We start from the raw sequence: 23,646 nt of genomic DNA on the forward strand, positions 1-23,646 counted from the left end.
TGTAAATTTTTTTGAACCCATTAATCGTTAAGTAAAAGGGTGTATTATATTCGTTGGAAAGTATGTAACAGATAGAAGGAAGCGTTTCCGAACGTATAAAGTAAGTTGGTACATATATTCTTGAGAGAACGCTATAGTCGAACACCTCGACTATCATATATCCGTTACTAAACTAAATGGAGTGCGAGGGAGATGCAGTAGCAGGAATCCCTATAATCTGCATGCCTAATGCCAATATCGTAGCTTATATAGAATACTTTAAGGCACATATTTTCCTTTTTTTTAAGTCTGTCCTCCGCATGAAATTGAATGTTAGAGATGAACAAATTACTTAAATGGCTTACTAGCTTTATTTGACTTAAATAATATTGGAACCTCAAATGTAATTCTGTAGAAGAGTATCTCATAAATTTTTTGGCATAGGTATCTAACAAAGTGAATACAGAAGATGTCTTAAGTCCAAACATTAAAAGTTAAAATTTTTCAAACCGTTACTTCGCAAATACCACCTGTTAAAATGTTAATAAAACAAAGTATGCAGATATGCTTTATAGATACATCTATATTAAAACAATTGAATGCCCATAGGCCTGCACCAAAAACACTGTCGAGCAGTGTAATCACCTTCTAGAAATACAGTGACTTTTAAAGTTCGCGCCATAGCCAGTGTCGGAATATCGAACAGTGTTGTTATAAACATGTTACGTATAATGACACTTACGTTTTGACAACGTTGTCCAAAAATCGCCTAGTGTTACCAATTGGGCTTGTTAGTTTGTTGGATTCCAAAATTTTTAGTTCTTTGGTCCTCGGCCAGAGGGCGCTTGCTTTTTGTTGGTAATTGGGAATCCTATTGGGAAGGCGTTTTCGTTGGAAGTCGATGTGGGTATAATCCACTTCACTGCCTGGTAACACTGGGCCAGTGTTTTTTTTCAGGCCGAGCGGTTCGGACGTATCTCTATCTCTGTTCGTCCGCTGTGGTTTTTGTAACGGCCACGGAAGTGCATTCCTAATTGTTCTCGCAAATTCTTTGTGTTGGCTCCGCTCCGAGAAAAAGAGGGCTCAAAGAGCTCCGGTGACTGTGCCAGAGTAACGGGAAATGTCGAAACGCAGTTAACTCCAATTGATTTCGCTATTTCCCAAACTGTGTCCGTGTTTGTGTGAGAGAAAAGTGCAAGTGTGCGAAATTGCAATGCGTATCCGTATCGAGTTTTCTTGATTTCCCAAAAAGCAAAGAAAAGGCAGAGCAACTTCAACTAAAAGTGCAGCAGTTCTTGTATGGATAAGCGGACCTACCTGTCTACTTGGTGAGTTTCCAACCAGATCGACCAGTCTAAGAACCGGCACTCCAGTTGGAAGAACGAGAATAGGGCATTAGTACAAGTACACTTGCACTTGGTTTGGAATTGAGGCAGAAATTCAAGCCAGACAAACACATACCAGCACTCTTACGCACACTCGCTTGGACCTGTACACGTACACGGGTCCCCAGCTGAGTTGTTGCTGGCTCCACAGCTGTATTTTGTTCTGATAACGGCACTATTAGTATGGAGATGACAGCTGTCCCTGTCTGCCCTCCGCCCACTCGTTCCATCCCCCTCTGACGCACTTCTGTTATGCCAGGGCAAGCGAACCGAGATTCTGGGGAGTCTTGTTGGGTTGTTATTGTTTTGGGGGTGCGTGGGGCCACCCACCCCAAAGTATCGATGCCGTAATACTACGCAGTCCCTTTATGAACGCATTATTAAATGAGGGAGCTTTAAATCTATAAAGTTCCAACTCATCCACATGCGCTTTCCCCTACCAAATGTAGATTCACTGCTCCGGTTCCTTAAATTCAAAACATGTAAAGTAAACATTTTCAAATTAACGATGTGCAGTTCGGAATTAATCGGGACATACAACATTCTGAATGTAAATCATTATCATTTTGAATCATTAAAAATTTTTAGTTTAGACAGAATTTTTATCGCTTACTAAAAATGTTTGAAGCACTGCTATACAATTTATGTTCAACAGAAAATTTTTTTCTGATCTTATTCTAGATTAATTGATTTTCATTTTCATTTAACATTTTTATTTTTATGCAATTCTGAACCACAAACATAAGATGTGCATGCAATTCGAAAAAGCTTATTCGTGTACGCCTTTATTTTGATTTCTGCGGGCCAGCTGCTTTATAGCACTGATTAATGCCCTCTCACATGTCAGAGGAGCCTCTCCCCATGATGTTTATGATTTTGTGTAGCTCTGCTATTTGATTGCGTGTACCGAAAAGGTCAGACGTGCGTTGATCTATGGGTGCGATAAAGCGGGTCAAGACTGAATAATGCCTCAAAGGGTAAAACCAGGTTAGGGGTTGGGAGCCTTATGAAGACGCTACGAAAGTAAGGAGTTGAGCTACTAATATTGATAACTTAACCAAGTACATTATTCCCGTTCCATTTGCCCTGTTTTGTTATCAGCTTACTCGCACAAATGTAGCTCACATTTCCGGTCTTTTTATTTTTTCTTATTCGTACGAACTGTCTAAAATCGACCCACATGTACTAGAACTCATTGCTTTGTTAAATAATTACTGCTGTCATGCGCTCTCATTTTGGAGTGAGTCAGCGAGCTGTTAAGTTATCTGAACTTGACGGTAAAGCGCCTAATAAATTAAATATCGATTAGGCCCCAAAAGTTATGTCATTAAATTTTAATAAATAATTATGTCCTCCTTTACTTCTATAAACAGAAAGGTAAAAAAAATGTTTTTATTTCATCATACACAGTTAGGGTTTCTAATGCTGACAAATCAATTATGCTAACCAGTTACTCCCGTTGCAATTTAACCGAAACTTGATGTCATCGATCTTATCAACCGAATACTTATGTAGCATATACAGTGTTTTATTTATTGTTCTCCAGCTTTATACAACGTGTCATGCGGACCCACACAATTTCCGAGATAACCCAGTCTATACATAGGGTACTAAAGTACTCGATTGTTATTGTTTGAGTTACTGATAAGGGAGTGCAGATTAAACAGCAAAAACGAATAGCTCTTCACAAAACGAATACAATACACTTGCAAAAAGTTAAATATTTTGTGGGCGCTATCTTTTTAATAGTTTTGTAAGTTTAGCACATTTGAAATGCCACTTTATCCCAACAGATCTCTTGCGTGTTCGCCAATTAGCGACATCTAAATAATTAGCCGTAATTAAATGAATGAAAAGCAAAAAGGTCAGTTTGTAGTGTTTTATCAACATTTATTATCCAATTCGATATTTTGTACCACCACTGGGAAATCATTCCCATCTCCTCTCATAAATAGCAAATTACCGGGTTCCGTTTCTTTTGGGCCCCCCTTTTGTAGAGGCCTCCATTTGGTAGTATTATACATACATATTTTATTTAATTTACTTTGCTTGTATATATCAACACATTTCCTGAGGGGACGCCTCGTGTTTTGCTGCTTGTTTTTCTTCCAATTTCTGTTCTCCGATGAGTGGCATTTGTGATAATTTCATTCTTTTCATGATTGATTTGTTCGCAGGGGTGGGAGACGAACAAATATTTAATTTATAGGTATTCTGGTTGGCTAATTTAATGTTTATTTATTAAAAAACATATTCAATTTAGTGCAATGAGTATGCTATACAAAAAGTTAATTACTTTTTGGCAGCAAAAAGGGAACGAGATGCATAAACGGCCTAAACATTCTATAAATGGCTTTTGCAATTACCTGTACTGCGAACGTGAGCCAAATTCTTGAGGTTCCTCAATGATCTAAATATAAAAAGTTTCTCCCAGACCAGCAATGTATGATAAGATGTTTTTTATGATAGCTATTAAATGCAATTAACAGCCATTAAAATTTTAATAATAATATTTTTAGTGAAGAACTTTTATTGCTGCTTTTAAAATTCTCAATGTCAAAGAGCTAATATAATATTAAAGCTGAGCTTTATCTACTTTTGCAAGCATTTAATGTATATTGTGTACGCATACCTACTTAAAAAACAAATAAACGAAACACTTGTGCTTAATACTTGCCTTGCCATTTGCAGATCTAAAAGGGGTTCTCCTCCACCAATGTCAAGATTTAAAGGCAGGAAATGCGCCGCAAACCAGCTTGCAGTTCAGGTGCAAATGTGGACAAGGTCCGAGGTTGTTTTAATGATATACTTTGACCAACAGCCGGTTATGGCAGCCTGACCAAGATTACTCGACCGATTCAAGGCGAAGGTCACCGGCTGCACGCTACTCGAGCGGGGAGAACTCGTTTTCCGAGCTGTTCGAAATTCGAATACAGCTTCCCCGGTCCGCTTTTTATGTCTCCGAGTCTGGGGCGATTCTAAAACTGATTTTTGCGGTTTTTGGGTGCCGTCGCTCGTCGTTAACCTTGAGGCAATTCGTTGCTCATACGCCGAGTAAGACGGGCTGTGTTGATGCGAGTTCTGCTTTCAGGCATTCGAGTGTGTGCGACTCTCTAATTAGCAACAACAAAGTTTGCTTTGTTAGTCAGCTAACTAAACCCTGAACACTTCTCAATAGATTTGCATATTTTTTCTGCCATATTTGACTGAGCTTGGTTTGTTCTCTTCGCATGTGAAATACAGCGATTCATTGTTATTTATCGGTATGGTTTAAAGAACTTCGTACGTACTAAATGTTTATTCGTTAACATTTTTGTTCTCTTTCTCTTTGTCCAATTTCAAAGCAATTGTTTATTGTTAGTAATGAGAAAACCATAAAGTTTACGATCCGAACATGAATTGAATACGCAACCTGTTTGGTTCTGGTTAAGTGAACTATGATTCAGACTGCAATTTTAAGTAGTTCAGAAGTATTTTTATAGCTTCAATCTTTTCTGTGATCTTTATTTTTACCTATACCTTTTGACAGCTTTTTCCCTGCCGAACCTTAAAAACTGCAATCAGAGTTCATTCAACTTACTTTGACTGGTACTCACTGCATTGAATTTTGGTTTTCCCTTCCCATTGAGTGGCATACAATTCAAACCAGTTTTTTTTACATTTGCGCAGTTCGGTGAGCTATGAACACGAACCGCGCAATGTGAATATATATAAAAGCTATATCTGCTGTGAATGACTTCTGAGAATGTGCAATTTACTGCGACCGATAAGCTATTAGGAACAGCAAAAACCTTAGAATTTTATAAGCTAATTTTCACGTAATGGTTGTTGTAATGGTTTATTGTCATTCAACCCACGTGCTCTATTTATATAACTTGTGCCATATTAATTAATTACCATAATAAAAACTACATCTATTTTTTGGAACCATAAAAACTATTTTTAAAAGACCTAGCCCTTAAAATATGTTCAGTTAAATTTATTTATGACGAAATATTTATTATTCATGGTGACCTTATCAAAATTACTGGCAAATTAAATTCCTTGCGAAAATTTTTATCGTCACATGAATCATACAGCCTAACAATTTAAAATAATTTATGGTACTTCTCAGTCCGATAAAGTTATTTCACAAAAATCTACATAAAGTCGCATTTTTAAATTTGAAAAAGTTTGTGCAAGTTTCAAGTTTCATATTTAAACTAATGTCGTAAATAATTCTACATTATTATCTAGTCGCACTTTTGTTATTCGTACTTTTGATGTGATTTTATGATACCAATGAACCGTAAACTCATATAATCACCATTAGAAGTTATTTTATTTTTCGGCCCTTCAGAGTTTTCATTGAAAAATTATAGTGCCTATGTTAATGACAACAGCCATCAGGTCAGGAAGAGATTTGAAAATGTCTCCGTGGAGTTAATTGAGTCACCTCTGTCCCCAGTCCCCTCTGCCTTTTCCGTCCCATTTTCATTATCGACACCTCTCAGTAAGTAATTAAGAGTTGAAAAGCTTACGTAAATTGCAAAAGCAACAAAGGGCCAACATTGAACGGAAAGAGAATGGAGCGTCGTAACTCAGATTTATTGTGAGGAGTAACCACCATTCCCCAACTACTCTTCCTCCTCCACTCTTTCCACTAGTACAGTAAGGTATTCCTAAAGTTAACTTCGGATTTCATTTTATCGAATTTTATAAAGTGAATCACTATGGACGGCAGTCCATGTAGTGACGAAGCGCACCAGGAGAGTGTGCGAACGCGACTACTATATATACACGAAGAAATGAAAATCTACTGTGATGGTCCGATCATAATGAATGATACACCTATCGAAAGGTATTGCAAAAACTTAAAGGATTGCATACCAAGACTTTAGGAAAATCAATTGGCTTGGGAGAGAGAGCGGGGAAAGTGAAAAAGTTAAAATTTCGAAATTTGGAGCTGTTGGGGCCGGTGGGGATAAATGCCCCCTCGCAATGTTTTAGTTGTATTCCTTTTGAAAATACCCGTCGAATGAGGGGTCATTTGTCAAAATCCGACGCTCCGTTCAAAAGTTATAGCCAAAATAAGATTTTCTTCTTCTTCCCAAAATGAAAATTTAATTCTGTTTGTCCACTTGTCCACTTGTCCAAAATATGTTTTTTAAGTTCTGAAAATTTGATATGACGTTCATCACATCGATATAAAAAACTTTTGTTCTACCACTTTTGGAAAAACTAGCTAGTTTAGCGGGAAAACAGCTATAAATAGCTAAAATTCGGAAAGCCGTAACTTCTATACTACTAAAGCTACAGACTTGTGCTGCATCTCGTTTGAAAGGTATTTTTAAATGCTATAAACGCCTTCTATATGCAATTTGAGTAAATGTAATAGTTAAAAAGATATGAACAAAATAAAATTTGTTTAAACTTTTTTTTTAGCTTTTTTTTAATTTTCTCAAAAACGGCTCTAACGATTTTCCTTACAACTTTAAACTGTATAGCCCTTGAGATTCCTTAAATTTTGGTATATAACACATTACTGTAAAAAGTCACGTTTAAAAGTTATTTTTATACGAAAATAGCCACTTTTGCCAGCTCGAACAATTAACGCTCCCTGAGTATTGAATTTTGTGGGAGGGTATCCGAACTGTATTTTAGGGTCATGGAATCAGTAAATTTGCACTTAAGAGTTCCATATAGGAATCTTTTGTTCTACGACTTTTGGAAAAAGCCGCTACTTTAGCGGGAAAAAGCTAAAAATAGCTAAATTTCTTTAGTTTGTAAGTTCTACACTACTAAAGGTACAGACATGTGCTATACCTCGTTTAAAAGGTATTTTAAAATACTTCAACGCCTTTTTAACTTAATTTGTTAAAATACAATAGTTTAAAAATTATGATTGACCAATTTAAATTTAAATGTATATATTAGCTCCTATGAGAGCAAATGTAAACAAACAAAAACTTCTGATATCAAATAAAAACACCTCTTAACGAGGTAAAAAACTAGTGACGACCGCACCTTCAACATACAAAAGTTCTGATATCAACATTTGTGACGAAAAATTATTACACTCGTCATTAAATAGACTTTCTAATATTTTCTCATTCGGCACGCTGCAATAGAAAATGCTGTGAAGGGAAAAATGCTGGAATAGTTTGCTAGGGCGGGCCGAATGAGAAAATATTAGAAAGTCTATTTAATGACGAGTGTAATAATTTTTCGTCACAAATGTTGATATCAGAACTTTTGTATGTTGAAGGTGCGGTCGTCACTAGTTTTTTACCTCGTTAAGAGGTGTTTTTATTTGATCTTAATAACATTGATTTGCAACATTCTTTTTGTATAACTGTGCATAAACACATTTATTTTTTGCCAAATGAATGTATTTTTAAATTAAATAAAATGACTCTCTCGAGATCAAAATCATTGCAACGAAGGTCGCTGACCTCTTGTAAAATATGTCCAAAAGTACAAAATTGTGTCTTTATACATATATACCTACTTTTAAAATCAACAAAGTCGATAAATGTTAAATTGTATAATAAATACCATTTTAACGAAAGTTGGTAATCAAAATGCAGGAAAATAGTATTGCACGAGATTTTTTTAAATTCAATATTTTTTTAAATTTGGGACCCATTAATGACGTGTGACACAAATTTGGCTACTAAATTGTTGCTGCTTCATTAGAATTAGATGTTCTATATTATAACCTCCTACATTGTTGAGTTTGAGTTACTAAAGATCCACTGTATTTCTAATCGAAACCCGTTTTTTTCTCTTAGTGCCGACAAAGCCGACGACGCAGACGACGTCCAGTCGAGATGACGCAGACCAAGCAGCCATCAGGGGGGTCGACCACCTCGGCCGCCGACTTTGTGGCCCCCGTAACCTCCACGAGTGCATCCAAGTACGCACCGTGCTCGCCCTCCGCCCACAATGTCCTGCTGAACAACTTCCAGCTGAAGAAGAAGAGCTACCGGGTCCTGCTCCATGGGCAGCAGTTGGTTTGGGAGCGTCTGCAGAAGATCAAGCAACCAGCCCAAAGCAACGAGACCAAGGCGCCATTGCCACCGGACTCGCCCTCTCAGCCAGGGGGAATATCCTCCTACGGACCACAAAGCCATGTGCTCCACCTGGACGATGTGATCAGCATAAGGAGCGGGGACACCAAGGCGAACTCCCTGAAGCCTCCATCGCCGCCAGGTTCGGAACGCAGTTCCAGTTGCAGTGGCGATGGTGCGCCGGGAAAGCCCACCAGTCAGTACCTGACCATTAACTACGCCATGCGGCTGACGAAATCCCAAACGGACTGCAATCGCTGGGAGCTGAGGAGGCTCACCTTCTTCAACTCGGATCCCTACATAGTGCGGCAGTGGGATCACGAGCTGCAGGTCCGTCTCCAGAGTTCTTCGCCTTCGCGGATGCGAGTGCGCCGTCTGTTGGTTTTCATAAACCCCTACGGAGGTCGCAAGGCGGGAGCCCAGACCTACGAGCGTCATGTGAGGCCGATTTTCCAGCTCGCCGGAGTGGATGCCACCTGCATCACCACTCAGAGGGCGAACCAAGTGAAGGACATACTGCTGAGCCACGACCTCGGAGTATACGATGCGGTTTGCTGCGTCGGAGGCGATGGAACCGTGGCGGAAGTGATCAATGGACTGATATTCCGGCAGATGCGAGAGCTGGGACTGGACGATGAGCGACCGCCCTACATTCCAAGACCGGCTCTGCCAGTGGGCGTCATCCCCGCCGGCAGCACCGACACCATAGCCTATAGTATGCATGGCACGGCGGATGTGAGGACGGCGGCCATCCATGTGATTCTGGGCCAGCACCGCGGCCTGGATGTGTGCAGCGTTAGCAATGGCCAGTCCCTGCTCAGGTTTTGTGCCAGTGTCTTGAGCTACGGCTACCTGGGCGACGTGGCCGCCCAGAGCGAGAACTACCGCTGGATGGGACCGCGGCGGTATGAGTACAGCGGCGTCAAGGCTTTTCTGAGCAATCGTGGCTATGACGCCGAGCTGAGGATGCTGGAGGAGCCCGATCTGCTGCTGACCACGCCCCTGGAAGAGGTGCCGCAGAGTCCGGACAGCGTGTGCTCGCTGGGTGAGTCCGTGCCCTCCGTTTGCTATGCCAATTGCCAGCGCTGTAGCTTCGCTAGCAGCATACAGGAGCAGCGCTCTTCTCTGTTCATTCAGGAAGAGTCCAGGGAGTCGGAACGGATTCACCAGGAGGAGCCTGAAGAAGACTCCCATCTAGCCCCCGGTGAGGCAGCTCTGCTAAGGCCTCGTCCACGTCCCGGGAACCTTCAACTGCCTTCCGGCTCCATTTCATCCATGAGAAACCTCGGCACCGATCAGTGGAAGGTGGTGCGGGGAAACTTCTTCATGATCTGCGGAGCGAACATCACCTGCGCCTGCGCCAGGAGTCCCAACGGTATCAGTCGCTACAGTCACTTGGGCGATGGTTGCCTGGATCTCATTCTGGTCAAGAAGACCTCGCTGCTCAACAATGTGCGCTTCCTGCTCAACACGGCCGGCAGGAGCGGTGATATTGTGAGTATATATATTGTTTAATTAATTTTGTATTACCTGTTAGACAATATGTTGGATTTAGCTTTAAAATACAAAACTAATATTTATTTATATTTGGGAAATGTGCATTTATTTTAACGTTGCTTGCAAACATCTTAGTAACTTTGATAGCTTACGCTGGGCACTTCTTTTGTTTTGCTATCCTGATTTTTTACGATACGTTTAGACTTGAATATCTACCCTAGGAATCATTAGTGCGAAACGTATTTTAATTAACCTTGCAATGCTTTATCAATTAGTCGAACAGCTTCGTAGAAAAAATGTATGTAATCCCATGTAAAATGACTAAATTTCGTGTAAAACTGGAGTAAAATGTTTACTAACTAAGAAATACAATATGTATAAAAAATTTACATTTTTATGTTTTATTTTAAATTTACGTAGCCACTTTTTTTTTCTGGTAAAAGTTGGGGTCAAACAGATTTGTGATTTAAAGTTTACATTTTTAAATTGGAATCTGAAATCAGCGGATTATTAATCTATTCCCTATTACAGCGCAATCTGCCGTTTGTAGAAGTCTATCGTACCCGGGAATTCCGGTTCAGAACGCTTTCTGGCGCTGGTGAGGAGGACTACAGCTTAGCAGGCTCTTGCCAACCAATTTCCCCGCCAGGAGAGATGGCCAACACCTCCTCCGCGACAGAGTTTTCTAGCTGGAACTGTGATGGCGAGGTGGTTACCGACTTGGACATTACCATGAGGTCAGTTATTTGTACCCTTAACTCGAAAGAATTACTCATTAATTGGCTTACATTTTACAGATCGCATTGTCAGCTCATCGAGGTCTTTATGCGGGGACCCCATTCCTACAGCAAGCCCCTCAAGGGCGGCACCACGCCTACAACCCCAGCTAGCTCCAGCGATAATGTCTATTGCTGCTGCAAGGACTAGAAGCTTTAACCACATAGAATTAGCATCAATCATTGGCCGTGACAAGTAGCTCGTAGTTTTGCGTAGGGTATCCTTATTCGTATTCGTATCGTGTTAAAGAGCGGGTCTCCCCGTCATTGTTTTTAGCATAGCTCAATAAAGCAACTGATATTATCGACTGTATTATGGCATCTGAAAGATGCGAAAGCAAACCGAAACATTCCCCTCGGAAGGCGTGCATTATTCACAAACCTATATATTTACAAATTGTGTACTGGTATACTGGCAATAAAAAATGTGTCTATATGTAATCGAACTGTGAGTTTATTTTTAAAAATAAAAATAATTAGGTGCGCAAATAAATAGTTTCTTGGGTATAAGGTCTGCTACTGGAAAAGAAAAATGGCATAAATCATTATGCCTATATAAGTTTGTGGGAAACATCATAAAGAATACAAAAAAAAACTTATAGCATTTTGTAAACTGTATTTTTCGATATTTTTAAAACAACAAAATACACGACTTTGTGGAAAGTAGTTAACTGTGTCCCCAAAAATATATACGGCCCTGTTCTAGTTTTCACTTCCGAAAGATTCACACGGAATCGAATTTCTCAGACCTATTACAGGACTCACTTCCGAAAGAATTGCAAGGATTTAAATATCCCTCGTTGTTACTCTGTTCACTTCCGAAAAATTCACATGGAAACTTTCCGCCAAGCATTTGACAAGAGGACTTAAATCCGCTAGCATGAAATCAAATTCACTTCCGAGTGAAAACTGGAACAGGCGGGATAGAGGTTTTTAGAATATGAAATTTACTACTTTTACAAGCTTTATAAATCAAAAGTAGTTTTAAAATACATTTGACATTTGACTATTAATTTATTCTTTCGAATTAATTCAGAAGTGCTAACTTACCGAAAAGCGCTTTAAAAATAAGAATGTCCAAAAAGATTTCAAAGAAGAAAAATGGAACAACTCGAACAGCTTTTTTGGATAATAAAGATTTCATGGAACCTTTTTAATAACACTAGTTTACAGCAGAAATGCTCCCCAGCAATTGATGGCAAATTCTGTTAGTTTTAGACCCCTAGATCACGAAAATATAACTAATTTTTTTTTCGATAACACAGTTTTTTTTTTAAGATTTTTTAAAGTTGGAAATGTTAAATTTCGGACTTTTTTCGAATTTCTTCTTATATCTCGCCAGATATGCACTCGATTGGGCCAGTTTTAGTTTTATTTTAAAGTCAATAGATCAGAGCTTTACTTTGCCATACAGATCAATATGATTGGATGAGTAGTGGCAGCGCAGAAGCTCGACAAAGATGAAAAATGTGTTTTTTGGTCGTCTGTAAGTCGGCTGTATATATCTTAAAAACTCGAAATAAATCCGTTGAAAAATCAAAATGGGTACAAACTTAAAGTTTACATCCTACCGAATAAAACAAGCCGGATATGGCCCAAATCCATGGAAAACTGGATTTATGGTGGATTTTTAAAGTTCGGATTTTTCCACTTTTTTCGGTTGACAGAGTCCAAATTTAAGATTTATCATAGGCGGCGACATGTAAACAAAAATGAGTGGTGACGGCCCAATCGAGTGGATATCTGGCGAGATATAAGAAGAAATTCGAAAAAAGTCCGAAATTTAACATTACGAACTTTAAAAAATCTTTAAAAAAAACCTGTGCCATCGAAAAAAAAAAAAATGCTATTTCTGTGATCTAGGGGTCCAACACTAACAGAATTTGCCATCAATTACTGGGGAGCACACCAAGAATATTATTTTGTAAACTAGTGTAATACATACATATGTTTTAAATCATATCAGATCATTAAATTACAAAGTGTTAAATTTCGTATTATTTTAAAATTAAATTTTCTTTTTTCCTATGACAGCTATGTATATAATATAGTCGAAGAGAGTACAATAACAACCAACAAAGCAGTAATTTGTTTCCTATTAATTACCCCTTAATTTTTCGATCGTTCCTACGGCAGCTATATTCAGTGTTGGGAAAGGTACTGTGTTTTTTTACCTAGGTAAGGTAAAAGGTATTGTCAAAAATAAATACCTAGGTAAGGTAAAGGTACTTAAATTTCCCAGTACCTAGGTAAAGGTAAAAGGTATTTATAAGGTATTTCTTATTTTTTATAATTTTTTTGTTTTGTTCAATGTAATCATTTAAACTTAAAATAAGACTAGTTTTCAGTTTTTAGTCGTCTTAATCAAACAATATCTTTTCATTTCATTTAAATTTAAATGTTTTAATTTTGTGCATATATTTTTAAACCACGCGGCATGAATAATTTTATGCACGTTTCACTTCACAAATGTATTTATGAAACCCTCATGTACATATTTGGCGCGCAAAAATTCCGTATGTAGAAACATTGACTATATATTGTGCATATGCATGTATATGCCGTTTGTTTACGTACATACGGCATTTTTGCGCGCCAAATACACTTTGGTTTCATAAATAAATTGATGTAGTGATGGGAACATACATACGTGCACAAAATTATATAAAAAAAAAATCTGCGATTAGTTTTAACTTCACAAAACAAACAATAGAACGGCTGAATTATTAATGCTGCGTTCCGACTATTACAATTCTGAAACGAAACGATACAATGAAACGATACTACAGTGTCGCAGTCATATTTAGCTATTTTAAATCAGAGCAATGTTTAATACCTATGTAAGTACCTTAATAATTCCAAAGGTATATAAAAATAAATACCTAGGTAAGGTAAAAGGTACTCAATTATTTGTATACCTAGGTAAGGTAAAAGGTACCACTAAATTGTACCTAGGTACGTACCTAGGTAAAAGTATCTAGGTATGTCCCAACACTGGCTATATTATATAGTCGTCCGATTTTAATAAAATTAAATGTAATTCCCAAGCGTAGGAGGTTATTTGTCAAAAAACATCTAAGCAATAATTTCTTTTCGATTATTTTTCGATCCTTCATATTGGATTCATAAGATATAGTTGTCCGATCCGGCTGGTTCCGACTCATACACTAACTGCAATAGAAAGAAGACTTTCTGGAAAGTTTTATGCCGATAGCTTTATACCAGAGAGTCTAGTTTGGGTAAATACGGATTGAAGCTGATCAAGAATATATTCATGGGGTCGGAAACGCCTCCTTCACTGCGTTACAAACTTCTGACTGAAATCACTGTACTCTCACAAGGGTATAAAAATGTTTAAGATTTTAACAGGGACCAAAAAAAAAGATTATTTGAGATTTAAAAAAATAAAAATCCCATGTAACGGTTATTTGGAAATTGAAAAAATATAAATTTCAAATAATGATTGCTTTGGAGTCTTTTGACATAAAAATCTCAAATAAAGATTATTTGTGAGTTTTTTCCATAAAACTCATAATTGTTACGGTACCTGGATTTTAAAATTTATTTCAGTTAGATTTAATCTCGGTATATTTGGTATTTCTAGCATTTTTCCCGGACAGTGGTGTCAAGTCTGTCCACACTGCACTGACTGAGGTTATCGATAGGTTTCATCTATGTGTCCCACCTCTACTTTATTTGCGCCCGTCATTCTCCGGTTGAGACAAACAATTTGTCGTTTTGCCTAAACTCAGTCTCCTGACCGAATAAATTACCATGTTGAACAACTACAACTGCTTAGCACAGCCCCTGTGGCAGAATGGACCCGCTCCCGGCGAGTTCTACAACTTCACGGGCGGACAGACGCCCGTGCAGCAGCTGCCCCGTGAACTGACCACAGCGGGTCCCTATGGAACCAAGCACAGCACGTAGGAATCGGGGATAGAATCCTACCTAAGCCTCACTTTATAACCCCTACCTTATCCGCAGAGCTGCCATCACCACGGGCTCCTCCGTTTTGGGCATTCGCTACGACGCCGGAGTGATGATGGCCGCCGACACCCTGGTGTCCTACGGATCCCTGGCCCGCTACCAGAACATCGAGCGTGTCTTCAAGATCAACAAGAACATCCTGCTCGGCGGCAGCGGGGACTTCGCCGACATCCAGTCCATCAAGCGCAGCATCGACCAGAAGATGATCGAGGACCAGTGCTGCGACGACAACATCGAGATGAAGCCCAAGTCGCTGGCCAGCTGGATGACCCGTGTGCTCTACAACCGTCGCTCTCGCATGAATCCCCTCTACATCGACGTGGTCGTGGGTGGCGTGGACACCGACGGAACTCCCTACCTGGCCAACGTGGATCTCCGCGGCCGTTCGCACGAGGACTATGTGGTGGCCACCGGCTTTGCCCGTCATCTGGCCATTCCGCTCGTGCGTGAGAAGAAGCCCAAGGACAGGGACTTTACCGCCGTGGAGGCTTCCGAATTGGTATGTATCTTTGTCCTTTTATAGCAGTGGTCGGCAGCGCCCTATTGAGTGAGCATAGGGTTTTGTTCTGCCCAGCTGCTGCTCGCTCACGTATACTGTAGAACAGCGGTCTGCAAACACACTCTGATGATCTGCCCAATGCAATTTACTCAAGACACAAATATAAAACAAAATGTTTTTGTATGTGTGCCGACCGCTGCTTTATTGGATTGCTTAAATGCATTCGTCCCCAAAAAAGCACAGGGTTTCTCACCGAAAGTTATATTCTAATTTTTGTAATCAAAAAATTTAAATTTTTGTATTAGCAATTTTTTCAATTTGGACAATATTTGTAATAATTTTCAGGGATTTAAATCCGTATGTTTTGTAGGAATAATAATCAATTAATACTTTTTTTTTTATTTTATTCAGTACTTAGTACCTAAAAAAATTAATTACAGTACCAGACCAAGAAATTGGCTAAATATAAAAATACATAAGCGTATTGTAATGTTTGTCAACGAAGTTAAATTTTTATGGAAGTGTTAGATCTGAAAATTCAAGTATATATTTAAATTAGAAGGACCATACTATTTTATTATTATTATTATTTTTTTTTTTTTTTTAAAACGAAGTAATCCGCAACTGTTTCTTTGATTATAGATCCGCAAGTGCATGGAGGTGCTGTACTACCGCGATACCCGTAATATTTCCCAGTACACGGTGGGCGTATGCAGCGTCAACGGATGCGGAGTTGAGGGTCCTTTCCAGGTTAATGAAAATTGGACGTTCGCCGAAACCATCAAGGGATACTAAAATGTCCGATCCGGAATGAAAGTAGCTTAGGTTTAGCTCGGCGGTTTTTGTATGCATTAAAATCAGTTCTCCAAGGATATGCGTCTACATGATTTTTTGAAAATAAATGTGGCTAAATATACTATATTTCAAGCTGTTTGTTTTGCAAAGATTGTTGTTGCGACTATCCCCTAATTAATCTCGCTTCATTTCCAGTCCAGAAGTTTTACATAATTACGAATTTTTATTATTAAAATAGTAAACTTTACCAAAATAGAGGAACAAAGTGCGACACCAGCATTGTAAATATTTTTAAAGAATCTTTGTTCGTGTAATATTTATTTTCTTTAGTAGGTTCCTCCCTCCACTATTAGAAATTTCAAAAAGTATAAAAACGATACTTCCAATCTTATTTTGGTTACATAATTTAATTAAAATAATAATTCTGTCTATGAATATTTAATTTGATCCAAAAGCGGAATTTTTAGAGGATAACTGCTTGGAATACGTGTCTTAAGTCGCCCATGCTTCTGCTAATCTCCTCCAGCTGCAATTCGACCCCTTTCTTAGTTCAGCATGGTGTGCCTGTCGTAGATGTGGCGTCTCTGCTCGCGCACCTGCCGCTTCCACTTGTCCTGCTGGTGACCCACGCGATTGAGGACATTGGCTCTGGCACTGAGCTCCTGGTTGTTAGCAGCGGGCATGGGTGGCGTCGGCTCGTCCTGGTTAGAAAGGAGGGGAGAATTTGGAATTAGTCGGAAGATCTTAGATCATCTTTCGAAATGTGGTTAGTGGTGAGTGCCCCTTCGGACGGGTGGAGTGGGTTAAAAACTTAATCAAAATCGCAAACGGAAAATGAAACAAAGGGGGTTGTGGAAATTAAAATCTATTCAAAAGTGTGGTGCTTCTTTATTGCCAACTAGTTGAGCCGCATCGGCGTCAACTTCGTCTGCCTCATCATCTTCGCCTTGGGCTGTAACTAGTAGGCTATATTGAATGCCCTTGTATCTAGAATGCTTGTTATGTACATCTTCGTTGGTGTGCTCCTGGTAGTTCGCCTTCACTCGCTTGTTCAGCAACGGGTCCAGGCACATCAGGAAGAGCATGTATATCACTAAAATGGAGATGATCCAAATCACAATGATGACCACGACCTGAAAATGGGAGGGACTGCGTTAGGTACGGAAAGCATTAGCACGTAGGTTTGTGCCAACCTTGATCAGTGTCGTATTTCTCGCCACATGGGAGCACTTGCACTCGGCGCAGATGGGCAATTCCTTGCCATTCGCATCCAAACGGGGCAGCAGGGCTCCAGCACAGACGCTAAAATGGTAATGATCAATAAAAATATCATATAATAAATAAAAAATGGAGTACATTACAATACGTAAGTCTTTTAAATAAACAATTTAGTTATTAACAAATATTAAATAAGAAAAACAAAAAGTGTAGGTTAAGCCTCACTTAATATTTGTTAATTCTGTGTACATTTTATTATTTTTCTTGTCCACTTTTTTAAAATTTTATGTTTAAACTTATTCTGGGTACCTTTACCAAAAAATATAATAAGAGTGCTCGACAAGTGTAAACAAAACCTTTATGCGATATTGAAGCTTAGTTAATTTAGATATTTATAGGATTTTCGGGGACTTGGGTACTATTACGTTGACCGCTGGTGCAGTAGCACTTACCACTCGGTAGATGGCGTTGTTGGGCTTGTGGAATTGGAAGAACTCTGGCCGGGCACAGCGGGCGCTGACTTGCCGATGACCTTGGGCGGAGGCGCCACAGTTGGAACGCCTGCTTGCTTGGCAGGTGCTGCTGCAGCCACTGGAGCCACTGGAACTGCAGGAGGACCACTCAGCTGGCTGGCATTGTTGTTGCTGCTGCCGATCGCTGGCGTTTGCGCTGCAGTCTCAGCCTTTGTTGATTGTTTTTGGGACGGAGTAGCACTCGGATTAGTGGACCAGCCATGTGATCTGGCTAATTGGGGTACTCACCCATGTCACGCCAACCAAATAACATATCGCCAGTAGCACAGCGTAGACGAACAGACGCTTGTGTGCCATTAATTTTTCTTTGATTTCAATTTTCCTCACTTTTCCTGCCTTTTATTTGGAGAAAATTGTTGCAAATTTGCAGTAGGGATGTGAAAAATATATCAATATATCGATATTTTTGAATAAAAATAAATATTTATATCGTAATATTTTCTTCCCTGAGATTGCCTTTTTTTATATTTTTGACATTTTGAAAATTGATCTGAAAAGAAGTTGCAAAAGTACAAGATGAGCGACTAATAATAAGATGAGCAAATAAAGGATTTTTGAGACGCATAACCGGTTGATAGCAATGCGACAGGTTAATCAGGAGCTCAAATTGTTTTTAAGCCTACCATTCGCATCCTGAGAAAGTATTTGGATCTCCCAAAAGGACACTTTGCCTGGGCAATCTAAGTCAGTAACCTTATCACCCCAGGTAGCTTAGTATCATCAGAAAGGTTTGTTCCTGATACGCAAAACTATACATTGTATAATTAATATAAAAGCCTCTTCCCACAAAAATCCAAAAAAAATCCATCCATTTGATATTTTTGAAAAAGAATCATATATCGCTACGATATTTTTTATATATTTTCACAGCCCTAATTTGTACAGTAAAAACATCGATAGTCCAAAAACATCGATGTTTTGACAATCGATGTTTCTGCTCCTCTATTGTTTGCGTGTTCAACGGGGATTTCATTTGCAATTGCCGGCGCAGCTTGGCTGACTTAAACACCCAGGACGAGATAAGACAACACAGGCAGGACGAGATGCAGCACGGACTACTCCTCGCGGGACTGGCGCTGGTCAGCAGCCTCTCCAGCGGTGCCGGTAAGTTTCGAGCCCCCGGAAAGTAGCGTCTATGTGGTCTTCTGTGATTGGCCACGCCACTCTTTTCGACCCTTTGCTGCCCACAGTAATCTTTATCTGCTAACCTATCTCCCTACCTTCGGAAACAGCCACGGAATCCAACGTGGTCACCTGCGGCTCCATCCTGAAGCTACTCAACTCGGACTACTCCTTCCGCCTGCACTCCCACGACGTCAAGTACGGGTCCGGATCGGGTCAGCAGTCGGTGACGGGCGTGGAGCAGAAGGAGGACGTGAACAGCCACTGGGTGGTTAAGGCCCAGACCGGCGAGCTGTGCGAACGGGGCGAGCCCATCGCCTGCGGATCCACAGTGCGGCTGGAGCACCTGACCACCAAGAAGAACCTGCACTCCCACCACTTCTCGTCGCCGCTCTCTGGCGAGCAGGAGGTGTCCGCCTACGGAACCGACGGGCTCGGGGACACCGGCGACCACTGGGAGGTGGTCTGCTCCAACGACAGCTGGATGCGCAGTGCCCACGTGAGACTGCGCCACATCGACACCGGCATGTACCTGGGCATGTCCGGCCGCTCCTACGGCAGACCCATCTCCGGCCAAATGGAGATCGTGGGCGTGCACAAGCCGCAGCACGGAACGCGCTGGACCACGGCAGAGGGCCTCTTCATCGTGCCCAAGGAGAAGAGCTCCACGCACGAGGAGTACGCCCACTCGGAGCTGTAGATAAGGCGCCTCGACTGCTCTGTACTACTATTAGTTCTGTAACTTATAATTTAGTTGAATTTTTATGTAAAGCTTGGCGAGTTCTTTTTATATTAGACCCGAAAGGCAAACCAACAAATTAAAATTATTTAAATTCAGGGAAATTTGAAATTTGGTAATCGGAGGAAACTGTTTTCAGGCGGGAATTTCTAACTAAAAAAAAACCGCATAATATGAGTACCGCCTCATTTCTGTATTACAAACTGGATTTTAAAGTATTATTGGGGGCGTATCTAGACCCTTTTTCGATTGGGAATTAAACAATTCTTCCAAGTATAACTAAATTCTTTTGTGTTGAATCTTTTCTAATATTTTGTTTATAATCAGACAATTTTTTTCATCGCTATTATTTTTAAAAGTTAATAACAGCTCTGCGAAGGGCAATTCACATACAAATAATTGCACAACCACTCTTCCTAAACATAAACTAGGAAATTAAATATTTATACATAAATATGCCTTTAAAGTTTCGTAGACTTCTGGGTATGTTAATTCGAATGCTTAAGGATTTATGTTTAAAATTGTACATCTGAAATTTCGTATGTTAAAGATGCGATCGTCACAACTTTTACCACGCTAAGGGCCGTTTTCTCGTCCGCTTGTTAAATTTAAAGTAAGATTTAAACCTTAAAATCGTATGGGAAATCAGAGTTTTTACCCTACTTTAAATTTTTTTTAGTTTCAGCATTAATGAAATGACCAAACATCCTAGGGCGATGTAGGTTGAAGACCTATATTTTTATATTGGAAGTTTTTAAATAATAGGTGGATTTTAAATTGTTAATAATTACAATTTAAAATCCACCTATTATTTATTATTAAAAAAACCGTTCTTCTGTTTTTTAGGGTATTTTTAGTTGGCCGATATCTTAGAACTCCCATCTAAAAGGTTACATATTGGAGCTGTTTAGTTTAAAGCTCAGGAAACTATCCCTGCAGATGTAACAGTTAAAAGTCAGTGGCATTCCACGAATGTTTTTCCTCCACCCCTTTAAATTGTTTTTGCTTGCATGCATAAAACAATGGAGCTTATCCCGACTATATAAGCTATGTAAATACATTTTGCCATTGCTCGCGGTTCCCTTGCTTCCCACTCCCAATATCGTCACGTCCATTATCTGCTCGTCTGTTTTGTGTTTCTTTTGTTTAGGGCATTGTCAACGCTTTGTCTGCTCATCCTCCTGGCCATATCCTCGTCGTCCTTTCCATCCCCGCAACCCGAACTGATTGTGAGCCCAGTAAGGTCAAAATGTTAGCAGACCCAAGCCAGCCCAACCCACACAGTCATTTATAGATTCTCATAATCGGGTTGTCCTTGTAACCATTTTGCACAAATAAGAAATGGAAACAAGGATACTCCGGGCGTTCTTCTGATGAGCTATGTTGCCGTGGCAGGAAAATGTTGGGAAGATCCTCCAACTTAAAGAAAGAATTACAAGGGGCAGAAATTTAAGTTTTTATCTTAATACTACTTAGTACTGAATCGTTTTTTTTTTCTATTTAAACCTAATTAAGAATGATTTGTTCGAAAAAAGGGTTTCAAAATACATTTTTTGTTTCATTCTTTCTTTAAAATTGACTACGAATATGGATATACACCATCAGAAGCAGAATTTTTTCAGCGGCATTCTTCAACTAAGTTAGCATACCAGAAGCTCTTTTGTATTATTTGGTGGGGAGGATCGGATTGCGGAATGGTATGCAGTTGTATTATTCCAATTGAACTTACATCCCAATTCAAGATGATATTGCAATGTATATGTTTAATGAAATCGACATTATTGTCACACGATGTGGCAACGTATAATTTAATTTCGCGTCAATTATCTCTTACAGGTGTTCACAATTTCCTTTTTGTGCGTTTATTGATTTACGTTTAACGCGTTAACGGCGCATAACACTCCTGGCATAACAGACACATATGTATTTGTATGTAGGTTCGTGCCCCTGTTCCTAACGCTCCCCATTCCGGTTTTCCATTGTTAAGCAGCGGCACATCCTTATATTCATTGTATCCTTTTTGTATTGTATTTCCTATGTGACCATTGATAAGCAGAACTCATCGCCAACTCATATAGGGGGGCTACACGAACAAAAATACATCTTAGTTTGTTTAACCTTGAATGAGTAATAAGAATTAAAAAGGTAAATTTAAAAAAAAGTATTTAATTTGTATTTTTCGGTTCCATTATTATATTATTATAAATTATATCTTTAAGGTAAAATGCAAGCCAGGAAAACAAAAAGAAATGTTAAGTTTTCTCTCCATGTATAATTGGGCATGTGTGCAATAAGATATACTCCATATATAAGCCCTTATCGATTCCTGTGTATCGACAGCGGGCAACCTTTAAAAGCGTTAAAAACTGAGTGAAGGACTGGCTGCCTGAGTGACTGACAGATTGACACAAAATGTTTGAATGTTTGTTTGTTCGCTCGATGGTGTGTGTAATGTCTGCGTGAGTGTGCGGCCTTTCCCTTTTTCCGCACACTTTTAAGCGAAAAGTGTGTTGTGTATACGCACGAGTGGCTAGGAAACGTAGAGCGCCAAACGAAATTATCTGCATACTTACGGGCGCATTAAACATTAAGCATTAAGAGGAGCACCAGGTAAGATCGTACGTATTGCACCCTGCTAAATAAGCATTACTAACATACATCATCAAATGTTGAGTTTAATACTTTAAATAAAAAACAAGAGAGAACGATTTAGACGAGTGCATCCACTATCAGATACCCGTTACTCAGCTGAAGGAAGAGCGAGGATTATGGGAATTAAATAATATTTAATACTAGTCCCGAAAGTAGTTTTGAGTTTAATTCGAAATTTAAAGAAGATCATTCAGTAAAGTGAAAGAGTAATAATTTTGTTGCACAGTGCTATTTTTATACCCTTGCATAGGGTATTATAATTTTGTTCAGAAGTTTGTAACGCAGTGAAGGAGACGTTTCCGACCCCATATCAGAATCAATAGGGGAGTCGATATAGCCATGTCCGCCTGTATGTCTGTTTCAATACCGTTTGCGAGCTCAGTTTAAAAGATAGCGATTTAAAACTTTCACAGTCGTCCTAAAACATGTGTACGCAGATCAAGTTTAAAAATTGACCTGATCGGACGTCTTTATCAGCTATGGATCAGTTAATGAACTTGTCGCTGCTGTCTCGCATCACACAGAAGGATCCACACTGAAGGACAAGATTTTGGATGGAGCCCCGAAATATAACTTTTCTTTCCTAATGCTCGACATTCAAGTCATACTGATTACACTTGATCACTGGATCAACAGAACCAAGTCAATCTTTAAAATATAAACAAAATTTAATAAACGTTTTTTCTACCTTCATATATGAATAAAAATAAACAAGAAAGGAAGCTATCTTCGGCCAGCCGAAGCTTATATACCCTTGCAGATAAAAGAATGCTAACTCGGTGCAGTTCCAGGGATTCCAGATTCAGCGTTTCTATTTATTTAAATTTTGTTTTTAAGTAGTCAAGAATCAAAACGCCTACTTCCTACAAAGTTACAATGAACTGTTTGAATATTCCTATGGGAGCCTTAAGATATAGTGGTCCGATCCGGCTCGCTGTGACATATGTACTACCTGCAATAGAAAGAAGACCTTCGGGAAAGTTTCATCGCGATAGCTTTAAAACTGAGAGACTATTTCGCATAGAAACGGACAGACGGACAGACGGACATGGCTAGATAGACTCGGCTATTGGTGCTGATCAAGAATGTATATACTTTATGTGGTCGGAAACGTCTCCTTCACCGCGTTGCAAACATCTGACTGAAATTTTAATACCCTCTACAAGGGTATAAAAATTATAAAATATAATAAAAAATTAAAAAAAAATATTTAAAAATGTTTAATAAATTACATAATACAAAAAAATAATAAATAAAATAATTTTAAAATTATTGTTTATTAAATGGGCGGTTAAATAAATAATTGTAAGTTTTTTATAGATTAAACGAGGACGGAAGCTAACTTCGGCAAGCCGAATTTTTAATACCTTTGCAGATTTCACTAATGAAAACTTGACTAAAATAGCAAC

At 39.2% G+C, this 23,646-nt stretch overlaps 4 protein-coding genes across 4 annotated transcripts; 3 read left to right on the forward strand and 1 right to left on the reverse strand.

Moving 5' to 3' along the window:
• The first annotated feature begins 898 nt into the window (after positions 1–898).
• On the forward strand, positions 899–11,130 carry Cerk (Ceramide kinase). Its single transcript, XM_017154514.3, has 4 exons — positions 899–1,307; positions 8,138–9,910; positions 10,445–10,650; positions 10,711–11,130. The coding sequence occupies exons 2-4, from the start codon at positions 8,177–8,179 to the stop codon at positions 10,838–10,840; spliced, it is 2,070 nt and encodes a 689-aa protein (XP_017010003.2). The 5' UTR covers positions 899–1,307; positions 8,138–8,176; the 3' UTR covers positions 10,841–11,130.
• A 3,215-nt stretch (positions 11,131–14,345) lies between these two features.
• On the forward strand, positions 14,346–16,099 carry Prosbeta7 (proteasome subunit beta type-4). Its single transcript, XM_017154426.3, has 3 exons — positions 14,346–14,615; positions 14,677–15,178; positions 15,821–16,099. The coding sequence occupies exons 1-3, from the start codon at positions 14,464–14,466 to the stop codon at positions 15,971–15,973; spliced, it is 807 nt and encodes a 268-aa protein (XP_017009915.2). The 5' UTR covers positions 14,346–14,463; the 3' UTR covers positions 15,974–16,099.
• A 238-nt stretch (positions 16,100–16,337) lies between these two features.
• On the reverse strand, positions 16,338–18,112 carry LOC108066082 (uncharacterized protein CG1161). Its single transcript, XM_017154427.3, has 5 exons — positions 17,953–18,112; positions 17,644–17,873; positions 17,167–17,275; positions 16,981–17,106; positions 16,338–16,674 (listed from the first exon to the last, which is right to left on the reverse strand). Exons 1-5 carry the CDS (start codon positions 18,019–18,021, stop codon positions 16,519–16,521), a joined length of 690 nt encoding a protein of 229 aa, XP_017009916.2. The 5' UTR covers positions 18,022–18,112; the 3' UTR covers positions 16,338–16,518.
• Positions 18,113–18,638: 526 nt separating this feature from the next.
• Positions 18,639–19,689, forward strand: LOC108066086 (stromal cell-derived factor 2). Its single transcript, XM_017154448.3, has 2 exons — positions 18,639–18,828; positions 18,957–19,689. Exons 1-2 carry the CDS (start codon positions 18,768–18,770, stop codon positions 19,544–19,546), a joined length of 651 nt encoding a protein of 216 aa, XP_017009937.1. The 5' UTR covers positions 18,639–18,767; the 3' UTR covers positions 19,547–19,689.
• Positions 19,690–23,646: the final 3,957 nt, after the last annotated feature.

Source organism: Drosophila takahashii, chromosome 3R (genome assembly GCF_030179915.1).
Source record: "Drosophila takahashii strain IR98-3 E-12201 chromosome 3R, DtakHiC1v2, whole genome shotgun sequence".
NCBI classification, from domain to species: domain Eukaryota; kingdom Metazoa; phylum Arthropoda; class Insecta; order Diptera; family Drosophilidae; genus Drosophila; species Drosophila takahashii.

Excerpts from the sequence above, each read along its gene's own strand:
- Cerk (XM_017154514.3), top strand. The coding sequence starts at position 8,177 with ATGACGCAGACCAAGCAGCCATCAGGGGGGTCGACCACCTCGGCCGCC. Across the intron at positions 9,911-10,444 it reads CCGGCAGGAGCGGTGATATT|CGCAATCTGCCGTTTGTAGA; the intron begins GTGAGTATATAT and ends TCCCTATTACAG. Across the intron at positions 10,651-10,710 it reads GACTTGGACATTACCATGAG|ATCGCATTGTCAGCTCATCG; the intron begins GTCAGTTATTTG and ends TACATTTTACAG.
- Prosbeta7 (XM_017154426.3), top strand. The coding sequence starts at position 14,464 with ATGTTGAACAACTACAACTGCTTAGCACAGCCCCTGTGGCAGAATGGA. Across the intron at positions 14,616-14,676 it reads TATGGAACCAAGCACAGCAC|AGCTGCCATCACCACGGGCT; the intron begins GTAGGAATCGGG and ends CCTTATCCGCAG. Across the intron at positions 15,179-15,820 it reads CCGTGGAGGCTTCCGAATTG|ATCCGCAAGTGCATGGAGGT; the intron begins GTATGTATCTTT and ends CTTTGATTATAG.
- LOC108066082 (XM_017154427.3), bottom strand. The coding sequence starts at position 18,021 with ATGGCACACAAGCGTCTGTTCGTCTACGCTGTGCTACTGGCGATATGT. Across the intron at positions 17,874-17,952 it reads ATTTGGTTGGCGTGACATGG|GCTGAGACTGCAGCGCAAAC; the intron begins GTGAGTACCCCA and ends CAATCAACAAAG. Across the intron at positions 16,675-16,980 it reads AGGAGCACACCAACGAAGAT|GACGAGCCGACGCCACCCAT; the intron begins GTACATAACAAG and ends CTTTCTAACCAG.
- LOC108066086 (XM_017154448.3), top strand. The coding sequence starts at position 18,768 with ATGCAGCACGGACTACTCCTCGCGGGACTGGCGCTGGTCAGCAGCCTC. Across the intron at positions 18,829-18,956 it reads CAGCCTCTCCAGCGGTGCCG|CCACGGAATCCAACGTGGTC; the intron begins GTAAGTTTCGAG and ends CTTCGGAAACAG.